Here is a 16,202-nt window from a genome sequence, read left to right as displayed (position 1 = left end):
GTTTTCCCCATTTATTATTGATATTTTAACCTTTTTCATGTTGATTAGTTTATTCATACCTACTAATAATTTTAAGGTTATAATTGGAATGCTTTTGGTCCTATAAAGGTGTTCTCCAAATATTCCAGTTAAAATATGTAAATACATAAATGCCAAGATATTTGGAGGTTAATCAGCAGAGAACAACTTAAGCATTAGATTAACATTTTAAAGTTATTTTGTAAATTTCTATTTTATGGTATAAAAAAATTTGTGATGTAAAATGTCCCAGTTGAGGAATATGTATTTCATATTTGTAACAGTGATTTATTGGGGAAATTACGGAGTTGACCATTGTATAAGATTAGCATAGCATCTTTTAAATAGACCTTCTTAGCATTATGACTCCCACCAAAGTTGCTCGTAGATAGTTTCAAGACCTAATTTTCTACTTTTCTTAGGTCTCACTCTGTCAACCAAGTTAAAGTGCAGTGACATGATCTTGGCTCACTGCAACCTCCACCTCCCAGGCTCAAGCAATCCTCACACATTAGCCTCCTGAATAGCTGGGACCACAGCCACGTGCCATGCCTGGCATCCCAAAGTGCTGAGATTACAGGCATGAGCCACTGCACCTCGCCTAATTTTCTGAATCTTATTAGTGTTTTTCATATTAAAAGTTTTCTTCTTCTTAGAATTTGTGTATGTGTATTTCATAACACTGAAATATATTATGATTCTTCTCTCCTAATCCAAAAATGTCTTAAATAGCTGAACTTTAATTAAGCTATACTGTTTTACAGGTCTGGCTGCTTTTTATCTCTATGAAAAGAATATTTGAACATAGTGCATATCTTCTTCAGTGGTGTGTGCTGGTGCCTTGAATGTCACTGTTTAATGTAGTTTTCAAATGCTGTACTGGTACAGGCTGTCTCCATAAGAATCGCCTATGGAGCTTAATACAAACTCCAGGGCCCCTCAGAGTCTGGCTTACTAGGTCTGAGGCCCTGTCCAGGAATCTGTATTTCACAAACTCCTCAAGTGATTCAGATATACAAATTAGATTTGGCACCCATTGGTTCATTACATTTTTAATAAACAAACTGTAAGTGAAAAAAGGCCTTGACTTCAAATATTAAAATAGAGAAAAGAAAGATTCTACCTGTCATATGAAGGTGATGAGATTTCAGGACTTGAGGTTTTTTGGTTTTTTTGTAGGCTGGGATCACTATGGAAGCAACTATGCATTGGGGGCAGGTGAGATCCTTAAGATTTCTCTATTTGTGCCCAAGCTTTTCTCTCACAAGGGACAATTTCATGACCCTTTTATTTTTTTTATAAATATAATTGCAAATATTCCTAAAACTTGTATCAGCATATGATATTAGTAGTAGTATTCTCCTTTTCAGGCCAGTATAATGATAAATTCATTTGTGTAGATAGTCCACACAGTCCTAGGAAAGGATCCTGAGGTTGAATGTTGTAAGGAAGAGTAATTATAGGTGAAGTAAGTGTAGGCCTTTTGCCAAAGGGGAAAAAAAAAGCCCAAAAAGGCTAGCAGAAGGAGGTCTCAAATTTCAGAGCTTTGATTATACCATTTTACTAAAAGAAAAATTTTCCTTGGTTTTTAACAGCTAATATAATGCCTTCATCGTCTCATCTCTTTGGCTCAATGCCATGGGGACCATCGGTGCCAGTTCCTGGGAAGCCCTTCCATCATACTTTATATTCTGGGACCATGCCCATGGCTGGGGGAATACCAGGGGGTGTGCACAATCAGTTTATACCTCTGCAGGTAAGAAAAATAATATTTTTAAGATAATTATTTGTTTAATGCTGAAAGACTATTGATAAACATTTTTTTATTCAGTTTACTTATTCAGTGCCAACTAGAAGTTCAGTACTAGTGTGGGTAGTAAGAAGGCAATGGTTGACAAGTCTGACCTGTCTCTGCTTTCTGAGTTTGTGTTCTAATAAATAATAATTGTACCAAGTAATATGCTATTCTAATACAGATTGATTAAAATCAGTAATATAAATAAAATCACAAATATTTTTAAAATAACCTATGAAGAATTGTAATATTATTATTATTATTATTATTATTATTATTATTCATTTTTTTGGAGAATGATCTCACTCTGTAGCCCAGGCTGGAACGCAGCCCATGCACAATCTCGACTCCCTGCAGCCTTGACTTCCTGGGCTCAAGTGATCCTCCCATCTTAGACTCCCGAGTACCTGAGGCTACAGGCATGTGCCACCATGCCTGTCTAGTTTTTGTAATTTTTTTGTAGAGATGGGGTTTTGCCATGGTCTCGAACCCTAGGTCTCAACCGATCCACCTGCCTCGGCCTCCCAAAGTGCTGATATTACAGTTGTGAGCCACTGCACACAGCCCAAGAATTTTAAATATTTTGTTTGTAACTAAGTCCTTTGAATTACTAAAGTCTTACTTGGCAATTATAAGTAGAAGTCACAGATCAGCTGTGATTGACAAATATTAACAGCATGCATGGTTTATGGTAATTTCCAACACTAGCTATTTTTTTGCCTACATTATTAATTAGTGATGCTTTTATTCCTAACAGGTTACTAAAAAAAGGGTTGCAAACAAAAAGAACTTTGAGAATAAGGAAGCCCAGAGTTCTCAAGCCACTCCAGTTCAGACTAGCCAGCCAGATTCTTCCAACATTGTCAAAGTAAGTCCACGGGAGAGCTCATCAGCTTCTTTGAAGTCCTCTCCGATTGCTCAACCTGCATCTTTTCAAGTTGAAACTGCCTCTCAAGGCCATAGTATATCTCATCATAAGTCAACACCAATCTCTTCTTCAAGAAGAAAATCAAGAAAACTGGCTGTTAATTTTGGTGTTTCTAAACCTTCTGAGTAAATTTGGCTCTTAGAATTAAGTTAATTTCTTCTCTTTCCATCTACCTTTTTATAAATACATATCTATGTCTCATAAAAATTAGAATGTACTATTTTAAAATAATATGTGTAAATTGAAATTTTTTCATTTTTAAGTTATCAGGCACTTTTCATGCTGTTTAAAAGACTGTGTATCAAATTGTGCACTTTAAGTATGTGCAGTTTGTTGTATGTCAATTATACCTCAATAAATCTGTAATAAAAAACTAAATTAAACCTTGCATTAAAATAATATCACAGTATCAGTGGACTAAACATTAAAATGTACCACTCTAATCATTGGCCTCATGATTGAAGCATCCTGAACTATGAATTAGACATCAGTTAGCAATAATAAGCATTTTTTACACTATCATTGAGGAATAATTACATGGAGCATGAAATTTGGGCCTCCAGTATAACTTACTGAATGTGGATTTTATTTCTCTTTTTAATGATGTAAGAAAATTGTCAGGAGAATGGCTCTTATTTATGTGTGTTTTAACTTATGCTTTGTTGCCTCTGAGGGTCTTTAGACCTGCTGTGAAAGGATCACATTTGTTGTGGTGCTGCCAGTTTTGCTTTATTCTAAATTTTGTACCAAAGCAACTTTAGAATAATCAGAATATTTCATCTAACTGCTTAGAACTATAAATAGCATTCTAAATTTGAGTAAATACAATTTTTTAGGTTACTCAAGAACCAGCATTAGTAATTTCTAGTAAAATTGTTTCAAAATCTACAGGGTACAATGATTACAAATTAATCTTCTAACAAAATAAAATATGAAATATTAGTCATGTTAATTAATAAACTGTATTATTTTGTATAGCTTTTTATTTGCTTACCTGACATTTTATGAGAGCTTCATAGTTGGTCGGTATGTAGTGCTTCTTGGGACTGAAGAAATTCTAATTGTTGTTTAAGTTCCAAGGTGTGCTACAATATAGGAGGCACAGTCATCAGTTTGTGACATACATTATTTACTGCCTATTTCATTCTGATTCTATATTTTTAGCTTTATGCTGAGCTGTTCAATGATGCTGGGATTCTCTCTTTGCATGTCATATGTGAATGTGTGGTTCAAGCTGTAACTGTTGAAATTATTTTAGAATTTATGACGATTTCTCAGCAGGGCCTATGTTTTTATATATATATATATTTATTCTTTAGTTTTTGTGATATGCTTATATTTTTAAGGAAGTAAGTTATAGCATACTTTTTTAAAAGTAGGAACCACAATCTTTATATGGAGCAGCTTGTTATATCTGATTTTAATGTAACTCATTGGAAACTCTGCCATGACTCTTAAAGTAGTCTTGCTTGTTTTTTAAAATGCTGGTATTAAACTAAATGGACTCCTTTCACTAACTGCTGATTTCAGAGTTTAAATGTTAGCAGGATATTTGTGTATTAGCAGTGCCTTCAGTATAAGAGAGAAATATTCATTATCTGTCATTTATCATAGTCGTATAAGTTTCCATGATTTTATTTTCTGTTATTTTCATAAGTTCAGATGTTTATCAGTTCCCAACATTGTTTCTTTATCTGTAGTGGGATCTTGAGTAATGAGGCTCAAGTAAATCCTCAATGTTTATAATTATTGCCTCATAAACTCTCTCTTTGTTTTTAAAGGAAACATCTATTATGGTAATACAAAGAAAAGTTAAATTGTGACAGTAATGTTATATTAACCTCTTCCTACTTTAAAGTGTGAAATGTTTCACCTCAGCTGTACAAACTCCAGCATTGAGAATTTGCCTCACTCATTACTCCTGTGTGACAGTTATATAAATAGCATACAGCTCACATCTGTTTTAGAGCATAGAAGAAGCAACACCTGCCATCTTCTGAAAACTCCAAAGGGAAATTTCAGTAGACATAGTGCACTAAACCCATAAGGATACTTGACCAATATTTGAACACAGCAAGCTGACAGTTCTATACAGATAGGCAGTGAAAGAGTTTTATTTTCCAGCCAGGCGCAGTGGCTCAAATCCCAGCACTTCGGGAGGCTAAGGCAGGCGGATCACTTGAGGTCCGGAGTTCCAGACAAGCCTGGCCAACATGATGAAGCCCTGTCTCTACTAAAAATACAAAAATTAGCTGGGCGTGATGGCACATGCCTTTAGTCCCAGCTACTCGGGAGGCTGAGGCATGAGAATCATTTGAACCCGGGAGGCAGAGTCTGCAGTGAGCCAAGATTGCACCACTGCACTCCAGCCTGGAGAGCAGAGCAAGACTCTGTCTCAAAAAAAAGAAAAAAGTTTTATTATCCTTACTTTTTTTTTTTAACATTATTATTCTAAAGGTCAAAACTGAAAAGAGATTAAGATAGGAGAGAGCTCCATAATGGCTGGATAGTGGTCAGGCATTCTCTATTCTTTTCCCCCTGTAGACCCATTCTAAATGTGGGCCTGAGGTCAATGGGAGATGTGCCCTCCCTATGGAGGATGTAAGAAGCAGAGGCCATTTCTGCCCCATGTTGAGGAAACAACCTGTTGATAGGCCTGGAATTTAGAGTATATCTGAAAAGCAGTTGGACTTCAAGAAATTTAAAATTTTCTCTTTGAGATGGGGTGGACTAAGACCACCCCCAAAGTTTAAAAATATGCTCATTCAACTTGAATCTTCTGAGGACTTTTTGTGAAAATGGTGGACTGTTTAGGGCATAGGACAGATTCCCCAAATTGCTTTATGTTTCCACATAACTAGAGCACTTCAATCTATTTAAGCCTTTGTCTCCTAACTGAAACATTATTTCTAAATATTTCTATTCAATAAGTTTTTTCTTTTTTGAGCAACTTAAGTGAATTTTGAAGATTGCTCCTTCCAGTCTCGTTCCTTTTCACATTTTCCTGCATTACCTAATAATTACCTCAAAGTTAGAATTTGACTGAATGTATTGATTTAAACATCATGTAGACTAAAGTCTTAAACATCTAAGACTCAGTTGTAGTTGCAGAAAAAAATTAAAGTCACCTCTACTGAACCTTGGTTTCAATTTAAGATTTTTCTTGCTTTTCAAAGGGGTAACTAATAAAGATTGAAGGGTTTTTTTCCCGATTGGTGGAGGAATGAAGAACTATTGATGCAAGTTTTTTTATTGTTTCTTTCTATGATCAGGTACCTGCTTTCATTTTAGACTGCTACTTCCAAACTAAGCTAGATTCTTGGTTTTAATGAGAGGAGGCAGAGAGGGGGAGGCAGATGGAAGAAGAAAAACAGTTAAATAAGACATACCCAGTCACTGCATTTTTGGACTATACCGTATCTTTCTAGCACAAGGAAATAGATAAACTGTAGGGTCTTTTTTACTCACTTTTTATTTATGTGTTCTATTTGTGTTAGTCATAACTGTTCATAGTGGTTGTCTAATTTTTACTTTATTATATGAGATAGAGCTGTGCAGATCTTCACTCAAGTTAGTTCTGTCACGCTTCTTCCCATTATTTAGAGCACGGTTTTTTAAAGCAACTGTACAATTTCTCAGCCTTATGAGCTTGCTGTATTTCTTGGTATCATGTTGCTTCCAAATTTTGTATTTACTGTAGAAGACAATTAATTTATTGTAGAGAAGTGGCTGTGAAAGTCGTTCTCTGTCTTTAAAAATCAATTGCAGAAGTTCATTTGTCATTTTTCTAGAGATAAATTATAGTACTCAAACTGGCAGTGCTCAGTATATACATTTTGTAAGCTTTGTCAGTGAAACCATCGGTTTTGCAGGAGCTCCCTTTCCTAGTCAAGATAAAGCTTAAAATTCCAGAAATTAATGTCGTTCGGACTGACTTTATTCATATTTCCATCAAACTTCTCCAATACAGTAAGAGATAGTGTTGAATCAGCATCAAGTCTCCAGAAACATGGCAGAGCAGACAGGCCGTTAAGTTTCACAAACATCATAGATCCTTTTCTTAAAGAAGAAAAACATGTATAAAATAGTTTTAGTAGTCCAAAATGTCAACTATCTGTAGCTGCTTTTGTGTGTGTGTCAGTGAACAAATAATAATGCCTTGCTCAATCAATGCATTCAGCCATCTCAAGTGCAATTTGTGAAGGAGACTATGGTTTCCAAAAGATACATTTTTTTACAAAGTTAAACCTGTAAAAAGTCTTTTTTTTTTCCTCCAGCCGTACACCAACTGCACTTGGTTGTTTCAGCAGTTGGTATACTATTAAATTGTCCAGGCCAAATAGGTTTCTGTAGCTGTTTTAGTAATTTGAAGCCAAATTCTCATGCTGTTTCTCATTAAAAAGAATGAGAATTTGGTCCATAGTTAGCTTTAAGTTCTCTCTTCCTTTCTTTCCCTTACAGTTAAGGGTTTGGTGGGGGATGGGGAGGTTGTTTTCATTTTTTGGATTTTTTTGTCCTTTGGCTTTAAGTATCATATTTTCTTTTGCCTGTATCCAACTGCTTCTTTGAGTATTTTCATCTAGTTTAATGTGAGTAATAGATGCTGTGCTGTCATCGAAGTGTTCAACATTTTGTTCATTTAAACAAAAGTGTAATTCATACATGTATAGATACATATCTTAATTGATTTCTTTTCTCAACTATTTTATAAGTAACTGGAATTTTTCATTAGATCTTATACAGAGAAGTATTTTATTAAAAATTCAAAAGGGAAGACTTTTATGTGCTCATTTTGTAATTTTTGTTTTTAAATATCTTTACATTGTCTGCCAATTAAAGTGTTTTAAACTTGCATTGGAATGGACTCCGAATGTATTTTTGTGGTGTTACGTTATCCGTAGATTTCTAGCATGAAATTAGCCTCACGATGCTGTGCAAAGGATTTTAAAATATGAGAGTCACTGAAAGAGTTTAAACATCTGTTCATGTTAAATGCTCTATGGATTTTAATTAAAGACTTGAGAATGATTTTATAAGCTGTTTGTTCTTTTATTACTATGCTGATACCAAAAGTAGAAACATTAGTCTTTTTGTTTGTTTGTTTTTGAGACAGAATCTTGCTCTGTCGCCCAGGCTGGAGATCTCGGCTCCCTGCAGCCTTCACCTCCCAGGTTCAAGTGATTCTCTTGCCTCAGCCTCCTGAGTACCTGGGACTACAGGCACATGCCACCATGCCTGGCCAATTTTTTAATTTTTTTTATTTCCATAGGTTATTGGGGAACAGGTGGTGTTTGGTTACATGAGTAAGTTATTTAGTGGTGATTTGTGAGATTTTGGTTCACCCATCACCTGAGCAGTATACACTGCACACAATTTGTAGTCTTTTATCCCTTGCCCCCTTCCCACACTTTCCCTCTGACCCCCAAAATCCATTGTGTCATTCTTATGCATTTGCATCCTCATAGCTTAGCTCCCACTTATGAGTGAGAACATACGATATTTGGTTTTTCATTCCTGGGTTACTTCACTTAGAATAATAGTCTCCATTCTCATCCAGGTTGCTGCAAATGCCACTAATTCATTCCTTTTTATAGCTGAGTAGTATTCCACTATACACTATGTGTGTGTGTGTATGTACACATATGTCTATATGTACACATGTCTATATGTACACATATGTCTATATGTACACACACACCACAGTTTCTTTACTTGTTGATTGATGGGCATTTGGGTTGGTTCCACTTTGTTTTTTTGTTTGTTTGTTTTTTGAGATGGAGTTTTTGCTCTTATCGCCCAGGCTGGAGTACAATGGCGTGATCTCGGCTCACTGCAACCTCCGCCTTCCAGGTTCAAGCAATTCTCCTGCGTCAGCCTCCCCAGTAGCTGGGATTACAGGCACATGCCACCACGCCCGGCTAATTTTTGTATTTTTAGTAGAGACAGGGTTTCACAATGTTGGCCAGGCTGGTCTTGAACTCCTGACCTCAGATGATCCACCTGCCTCAGCCTCCCAAAGTGCTGGGATTACATGCATGAGCTACCACACCCAGTCTGGTTCCACGTTTTTGCAATTGCGAATTGTGATGCTATAAATATATGTGCAAGTATCTTTTTCATATAATGACTTCCTTTCCTCTGGGTAGATACCCAATAGTGGGATTGCTGGATCAAATAGTAGTTCTACATTTAGTTCTTTAAGGAATCTCCACACTGTTTTCCATAGTGGCTGTAGTAGTTTACATTCCCACCAGCAGTGTAGAAGTGTTCCCTGTTCACCACATCCACACCAATGTATATCATTTTTTGTTCTTTTTTTTTTAACTAGGGCCATTCTTGCAGGAGTAAGGTGGTATCGCATTGTAGTTTTAAGTTACATTTCCCTGATTGTTAGTGATGTTGAGTATTTTTTCATATCTTTGTTGGCCATTTGTACATCATCTTTTTAGAATTTTCTATTCGTATCCTTAGCCCACTTTTTGATGGGATTGTTTGTTTTTTTCTTGCTGATTTGTTTGAGTTTGTTGTAGATTCTGGATATTAGTCCTTTGTCAATTGTATAGATAGTGAAGATTTTCTCCCACTCTGTGGGTTGCCTGTTTACTCTGCTGACTTCCTTTTGCTGTGCAAAAGCTCGTTCGTTTAATTATGTCCCAGCTATTTATCTTTGTTTTTATTGCATTTTCTTTTGGGTTCTTGGTCATGAAATCCTTGCCTAAACCAATGTCTAGAAGGTTTTTCCAATGTTATCTTCTAGAATTTTTATAGTTTCAGGTCTTAGATTTAAATTCTTGATCCATCTTGAGTTGATTTTTGCATAAGGTGAGAGACGAGGATCCAGTTTCATTCTCCTACATGTGGCTTGCCAATTATCCCAGCACTATTTGTTGAATAGGGTGTCCTATCACCACTTTATGTTTTTGTTTGCTTTATTGTTGCAGGAAGTCAGGGACCCCAAACAGAGGGACCGGCTAAAGCCATGGCAGAAGAACATGGATTGTGAAGATTTCATGGACATTTATTAGTTCCCCAATTTAATACTTTTATAATTTCTTATGCCTATCTTTACTGCAATCTCTAAACACAAATTGTGAAGATTTCATGGACACTTATCACTTCCCTAATCAATACCCTTGTGATTTCCTAGGCCTGTCTTTACTTTAATATCTTAATCCTGTCAGCTGAGGAGGATGTATGTCACCTCAGGACCCTGTGATAATTGCATTAACTGCACAAATTGTACAACGTGTGTTTGAACAATATGAAATCTGGGCACCTTGAAAAAAGAACAGGATAACAGCAATTGTTTAGGGAATAAGAGAGATAACCTTAAACTGACCGCCGGTGAGCCAGGCGGAAAAGAGCCATGTTTCTCTTCTTTCAAAAGCAAATGGGAAAAATATCGCTGAATTCTTTTTCTTAGCAAGGAACATCCCTGAGAAAGAGAATGCACCCCTGAGGGTGGGTCTATAAATGGCCCCCTTGGGTGTGGCCGTCTTCTATGGTCGAAACTGTAGGGATGAAATAAACCTCAGTCTCCCATAGCGCTCCCAGGCTTATTAGGAAGAGGAAATTCCCACCTAATAAATTTTGGTCAGACCGTTTGCTCTCAAAACCCTGTCTCCTGATAAGATGTGATCAATGACAATGGGGCCCAAAACTTCATTAGCAATTTTAATTTCGCCCCGGTCCTGTGGTCCTGTGCTCGCCCTGCCTCCATTTGCCTTGTGATATTCTATTACCTTGTGAAGTACGTGACCTTTGTGACCCACACGCTGTTTGTACACTCCCTCCGCTTTTGAAAGTCCCTAATAAAAACATGCTGGTTTTGTGGCTTGTGGGGCATCACGGAACCTACCGACATGTGATGTCTCCCCTGGACGCCCAGCTTTAAAATTTCTCCCTTTTGTACTCTGTCCCTTTTTTTCTCAACCTGGCCGATGCTTAGGGAAAATAGAAAAGAACCTATGTGACTATCAGGGCAGGTTCCCTGATACTGTATGGAAGATCAGTTGGCTGCAAGTATTTGGGTTTATTTCTGAGTTCTTTGTTCTGTTCCATTGTTCTACGTGCCTATTTTTATACCAGTACCATGCTGTTTTGGTGACTATGGCCTTATACCATAGTTGGAAATCAGGCAATGTGATGCCTCCAGATTTGTTTTTTGTTTTTGTTTTTGTTTTTGTTTAGTTCTATGAAGAATGATGGTAGTATTTTGATGGGGATTGCGCTGAATTTATAGATTGCTTTTGGCAGTATGGTCATTTTCACAATAATGATTCTACCCATCCATGAACATAGGATGTGTTTCCATTTGTTTGTGTCATCTGTGATTTCTTTCAGCAGTGTTTTGTAGTTTTCCTTGTAGAGGTCTTTCAACTCCTTGGTTAGGTATACTCCTAAGTATTTTTTTTTTTTGCAGCTATTTTGATTCTCAGCTTGGTCGCTGTTGTTGTGTAGAAGAGCAACTGATTTGTGTACGTTAATTTCGTATCTGGAAATTTTGCTGAATTCTTTTATCAGTTCTAGAAGCTTTCTGGAGGAGTCTTTGTGGTTTTCTAGGTAAACAATCATATCATCAGCAAACAGCGACAGTTTGATTTCCTCTTTACCAATTTGGATGCCCTTTATTTCTTTCTCTTGTCTGATTGTTCTGGCTAGGAATTCCAGTACTATGTTAAAGGGAATTTGTGAGAGTTATTCCAGTTCTCAGAGGGAATACTTTCAACTGCCTCAGCCTCCTGAGTACCTGAGACTACAGGCGTGTGCCACCATGTCCAGCTAATTTTTGTGTGTGTGTATTTTTAGTAGAGACAGGGTTTCACCATGTTGGCCAGGATGTTCTCGATCTCTTGACCTCGTGATCCGCCTACCTTGGCCTCCCAAAGTGCTGGGATTACAGGCGTGAGCCACTGCATCCAGCTGCTTTCAGCTTTTTCCCATTCAGTATTATTTTGGCTGTGGGTTTGTCATAGATGGCTTGTATTATGTTGAGGTATGTCCCTTGTATGCTGATTTTTCTGAGAATTTTAATCATAAACGATGCTGGATTTTGTCTAATGCTTTTTCTGCATCTATTGAGATGATCATGTGATTTTTTGTTTTTAATTCTATTTATGTGGTATATCACATTTATTGACTTGCATATGTTAAACCATCCCTGCATCCCTGGTATGAAACCCACTTGATCATGGTGGATTATCTTTCTGGATACATTGTTGGATTTGGTTAGCTAGTATTTTTGCATTTATGTTCATCAGGGATATTGGTCTATACTGTTCTTTTTTGGTTATGTCCTGTCCTTGGTTTAGGGTGATACTTGCTTCATAGAATGATTTAGGGAGGATTCCCTCTTTCTCTGTCTTGTGGAATAGTGTCAGTAGGATTGGTACCAATTCTCCTTTGAATGTCTGGTAGAATTCTGCTGTGAATCTTGTCCCGTACTTTTTTTTGTTAGTAATTTTATTACCATTTCAATCTTGCTGCTTGTTATTGGTCTGTTCAGGGTATCTAATTCTTCCTGATTTAAGCTAGATGGGTTGTAACTTTCCAGGAATTTATCCATCTCCTCTAGGTTTTCTAGTTTATGCATGCAAAAGTGTTCATAGTAGCCTTTGTATTTCTGTGATGTCAGTTGTAATATCTCCCATTTCATTTCTAATTGAGCTTATTTGAATTTTCTCTCTTCTTGGTTAATCTTGCTAATGGTCTATCAGTTTTATTTATCTTTTCAAAGAACCAGCTTTTTGTTTCATTTATCTTGTTTTTTTGTTTGTTTGTTTCAATTTAATTTAGTTCTGATCTGATCTTAATTATTTCCCTTTTCCTACTGGGTTTGGGTTTGGTTTGTTCTTGTTTCTCTAGTTCCTTGAAGTGTGACCTTAGATGGTCTGTTTGTGCTCTTTCAGACTTTTTGATGTAGGAGTTTAGGGCTATGAACTTTCCTCTTAGCACCACCTTTGTTGTATCCCAGAGGTTTTGATAGGCTGTGTCACTATTGTCGTTCAGTTTGAAGAATTTTTAAATTTCCATCTTGATTTCATTTTTGACCCAATGCTTATTCAGGAGCAGGTTTTTTAATTTCCATGTATTTGCATGGTTTTGAAACTTCCTTTTGGAGTTTATTTCCAGTTTTATTCCACTGTAGCCTGAGAGAGTGCTTGATATAATTCAATTTTCTTAAATTTATTGAGGCTTGTTTTGTGGCCTATCATATGGTCTATCTTGGATAAATTTCTATGCACTGATGAATAGAATGAATATTCTGCGTTTGTTGGGTAGAATGTTCTGTAAATATCTGTTAAGTCCATTTATTCCAGGGTATAATTTAAATCCATTGTTTCTTTGTTGACTTTCTGTCTTGATAACCTGTCTAGTGTTGTCAGTGGAGTATTGAGGTCCCCCACTGTTACTGTGTTTCTGTCTGTCTCATTTCTTAGATCTAGTAGTAATTGTTTTATAAGTTTGGGAGCTCCAGTGTTAAGTGCATATATATTTAGGATTGTGATATTTTCCTGTTGGACAAGGCCTTTTATCATTATATAATGTCCCACTTTGTCTTTTTTAATTGCTGTTGCTTTAAAGTTTGTTTTGTCTGATATAAGAGTAGCTACTCCTGCTTGCTTTTGGTGTCCATTTGCATGGAATGTCTTTTTCCACCCCTTTACCTTAAGTTTATGTAAGTCCTTGAGTGTTAGGTGAGTTTTTTGAAGGCAGCAGATGGTTGGTGAATTCTTATCCATTCTGCAATTCTGCATCTTTTAAGTGGAGCATTTAGGCCATTTGCATTCAATGTTAGTATTGAGATGTGAGGTACCATTCCATTTATTGTGCTGTTTGTTGCCTATATACCTTGGTTTTTTGGTTGTTGTTTTTTTTTTTCATTGAATTTTTGTCTTATAGGTCCTGTGAGACTCTTCTGTTCTCTCTCCTTTTCCTTTCCATCATTCCCTCTATCTTTCCTCCCATGCAGTGGAAGATTGTTACAGAGCAATGTAGGGAGAGGCTTAGTTCCTATTAATTCCTATTCTTAAGACTGGAGACGGCCATGCATGGTGGCTCATGCCTGTAATCCCAGCACTTTGGGAGGCCATAGTGGGCGGATTGCTTGAGCTCACAAGTCTGAGACCAGCCTGGACAACATGGCAAAGCCCCATCTCTATTTTTTTAAAAAAATTAATAGAGATCAGACACAGGAGTTTAAATAAGTTGCTCCAAAAAAATTTGCCAGGTGTGGTGGTGCACACCTGTGGCCCCAGCTACTCAGGAGGCTAAAGTGGAAGAATTGCTTGAGCCCGGGAGGCAGAGGTTGCAGTGAGCCATGATGGCGCCACTGCACTCCAGCCTGGGTGACAGAGAAAAAAACAAACAAACAAAAAACGGAGTCTTCACAATAGCAAAGACATGGAATCAACCTAGGTGCCCAACAGCGGTGGATTGAATAAAGAAAACGTGGTACATACACACCATAGAATTCTATACAGCCATAAAAAAGAACAAATTCATGTGCTTTGCAGCAACATGGATGTAGATGGAGGCCATTATCCTAAGCAAATTAACACAGGAACAGAAAACCAAATACAGCATATTCTCACTTATAAGTGGGTGCTAAATATTAGGTACTCATGGACATAAAGATGATAACAATAGACACTGGGGACTACTAGAGTGGGGAGGGATGGTAGGGGACAACGGTTGAAAACTATTAGGTACTATGTCACTTCCTGGGTGACAGACTCATTCTTACCCCAAAACAGCATTATACAATATACCCATCTAACAAACCTGCACATGTACTAAAATAAAAGTTGAAATTTAAAATCTTGTTTAAAGACTGGAGAGGCTACAAGACTAACAAACCTTGCCAATATTGATCATGTCTTAGAGTATAACTCTGATGCATTTTTTACCAAAATCCCTTTATGGTAGGGTAGGAAGGAATTGGAAAGAAGACAGTAAGGAGGGAAGAAAGCCTTCCTGCTATTTCTGCTTCCAGCTTTGCCCCATAAACCTATCTCTCCTATTGTACTTTATGAATACAATATGACCAGGAGGAGTGCTCACATTCTGATATGGTATTCAGCCACCTGGATCCAGGAGGAAACGTGGTCTAGGACTACCAGTGGAGACTTAGCTGGCTGGCTTTCTACTTTATTCCCCAGGCTACTGGCTCCCCACACCGAGATTCTCAGGGACTGCCCCTCTTCACCCAACTCCTATCCCCACATTGGGCCTCCCATCTTGGTAATTTTTTTTTTTTTACTTGAGAATCAAAACAAAACAAGCCAAAACCCACTCAAACTAGCTTATGAAAAGGAAGTGTGTTGTAAGAATGTGGGCCAATCTCAGAGAATCCAATCTAGGAAGGACAATCAGGCTTCATTGGGGATGTTACCTTCCAATTCACTCTGTCTCTTCTCCATGGGGTCTTGGGGTCTGTGTGGTCTATGACTCTGCAGATCAGGTCTTTGTTCATTTATCCAGAGGAGGGATGGGGAGAGCAAGGCCACCATGAGGAGGGGCAGTCCCTGCTGAGCTGTGAGTGGACAACTTCTCTTACGGAATCTGGACAGGCAGGTGAGAAAATGCTGACCAATCCAGGGTAGGCTCTTAAGCAACAACCACACCTTGGGCCAGCAGTCAGTCAAATCCTTAAAGAGTTTTACATAGAAGATGGTCTGCAAACCAGCTTTGGCAAATATTCACCAAAGCTTATTGTCTATGACACATCTGTAGTCAGCTCTCAATCCCAGCTAAATTCCTTCAAGTTGCAAAATGTTGGTTTTAGAAATTTCCAGTGCTTTATAGAGTCACTGATCCCTATAGTTCTGGGAGTCCTAACCCTGTTTTAAAATACAGAATAGATGTACATTCTAAATATATTTTTATTCTAAATATAGAATGAAAAAGACCTATATCTACTGATTATTAAATGCTCATTAATTATTATATCCCAGGCTAATGTCCTGAGTAGTTTATATACATTATCTCACTTAATCCTTATAACCCTATGGAATAGGTGGTTTTCACCTATGCAGTAGACTGATTCGAAATCCTACATTCCTAACTACTTTGCTCTACTATAAGGCCTAGGTTTTATTTATTTATTTTTTGAGACAGAGTCTCCCTCTGTCACCCAGGATGGAGTGCAGTGGCACGACCTTGGTTCACTGCAACTTCTGCCTCCTGGATTCAAGCAATTCTTCTGCCTTAGCCTCCCGAGTAGCTGGGATTACAGGCGAGCACCACCAAGCCCAGCTAATTTTTTTTCTTTCTTTTTTTTTTTTTTTTTTTTTTTTTTTTTTTGAGATGGAGTCTTGCTCTGTTGCCAGGCTGGAGTGCAGTGGCACGATCTCAGCTCACTGCAATCTCCAACTCCCGGGTTCAAGCGATTCTCCTACCTCAGCCTCCCTAGTGGCTGGGATTACAAGCACACGCAACCACATCCAGCTAATTTTTGTA

General features: G+C 37.4%; 1 protein-coding gene across 17 annotated transcripts in view; it reads left to right on the top strand.

The window, feature by feature from the left end:
- The window catches only part of XRN1 (5'-3' exoribonuclease 1), a 144,222-nt gene extending 136,445 nt beyond the window's left edge, over positions 1–7,777 (top strand). For 7 of the 17 annotated variants that reach the window (XM_009446590.5, XM_016942098.4, XM_001161640.6 and 4 more), the window contains 3 exons: positions 1,198–1,236; positions 1,614–1,774; positions 2,571–7,777. In XM_009446590.5, the coding sequence (XP_009444865.4) occupies positions 1,198–1,236; positions 1,614–1,774; positions 2,571–2,870 (500 nt within the window). In that variant the 3' untranslated portion in view covers positions 2,871–7,777. The remainder of the gene's footprint in view (positions 1–1,197; positions 1,237–1,613; positions 1,775–2,570) is intronic. The other 10 variants (XM_063806291.1, XM_054681116.2, XM_016942100.4 and 7 more) reach the window with 3 other exon arrangements.
- The last annotated feature ends 8,425 nt before the right edge of the window (positions 7,778–16,202 follow it).

Source organism: Pan troglodytes, chromosome 2 (genome assembly GCF_028858775.2).
Source record: "Pan troglodytes isolate AG18354 chromosome 2, NHGRI_mPanTro3-v2.0_pri, whole genome shotgun sequence".
NCBI classification, from domain to species: Eukaryota; Metazoa; Chordata; class Mammalia; order Primates; family Hominidae; genus Pan; species Pan troglodytes.
Note: the sequence above shows the minus strand (reverse complement) of the source record. Positions and strands in the feature narration are given on the sequence as shown.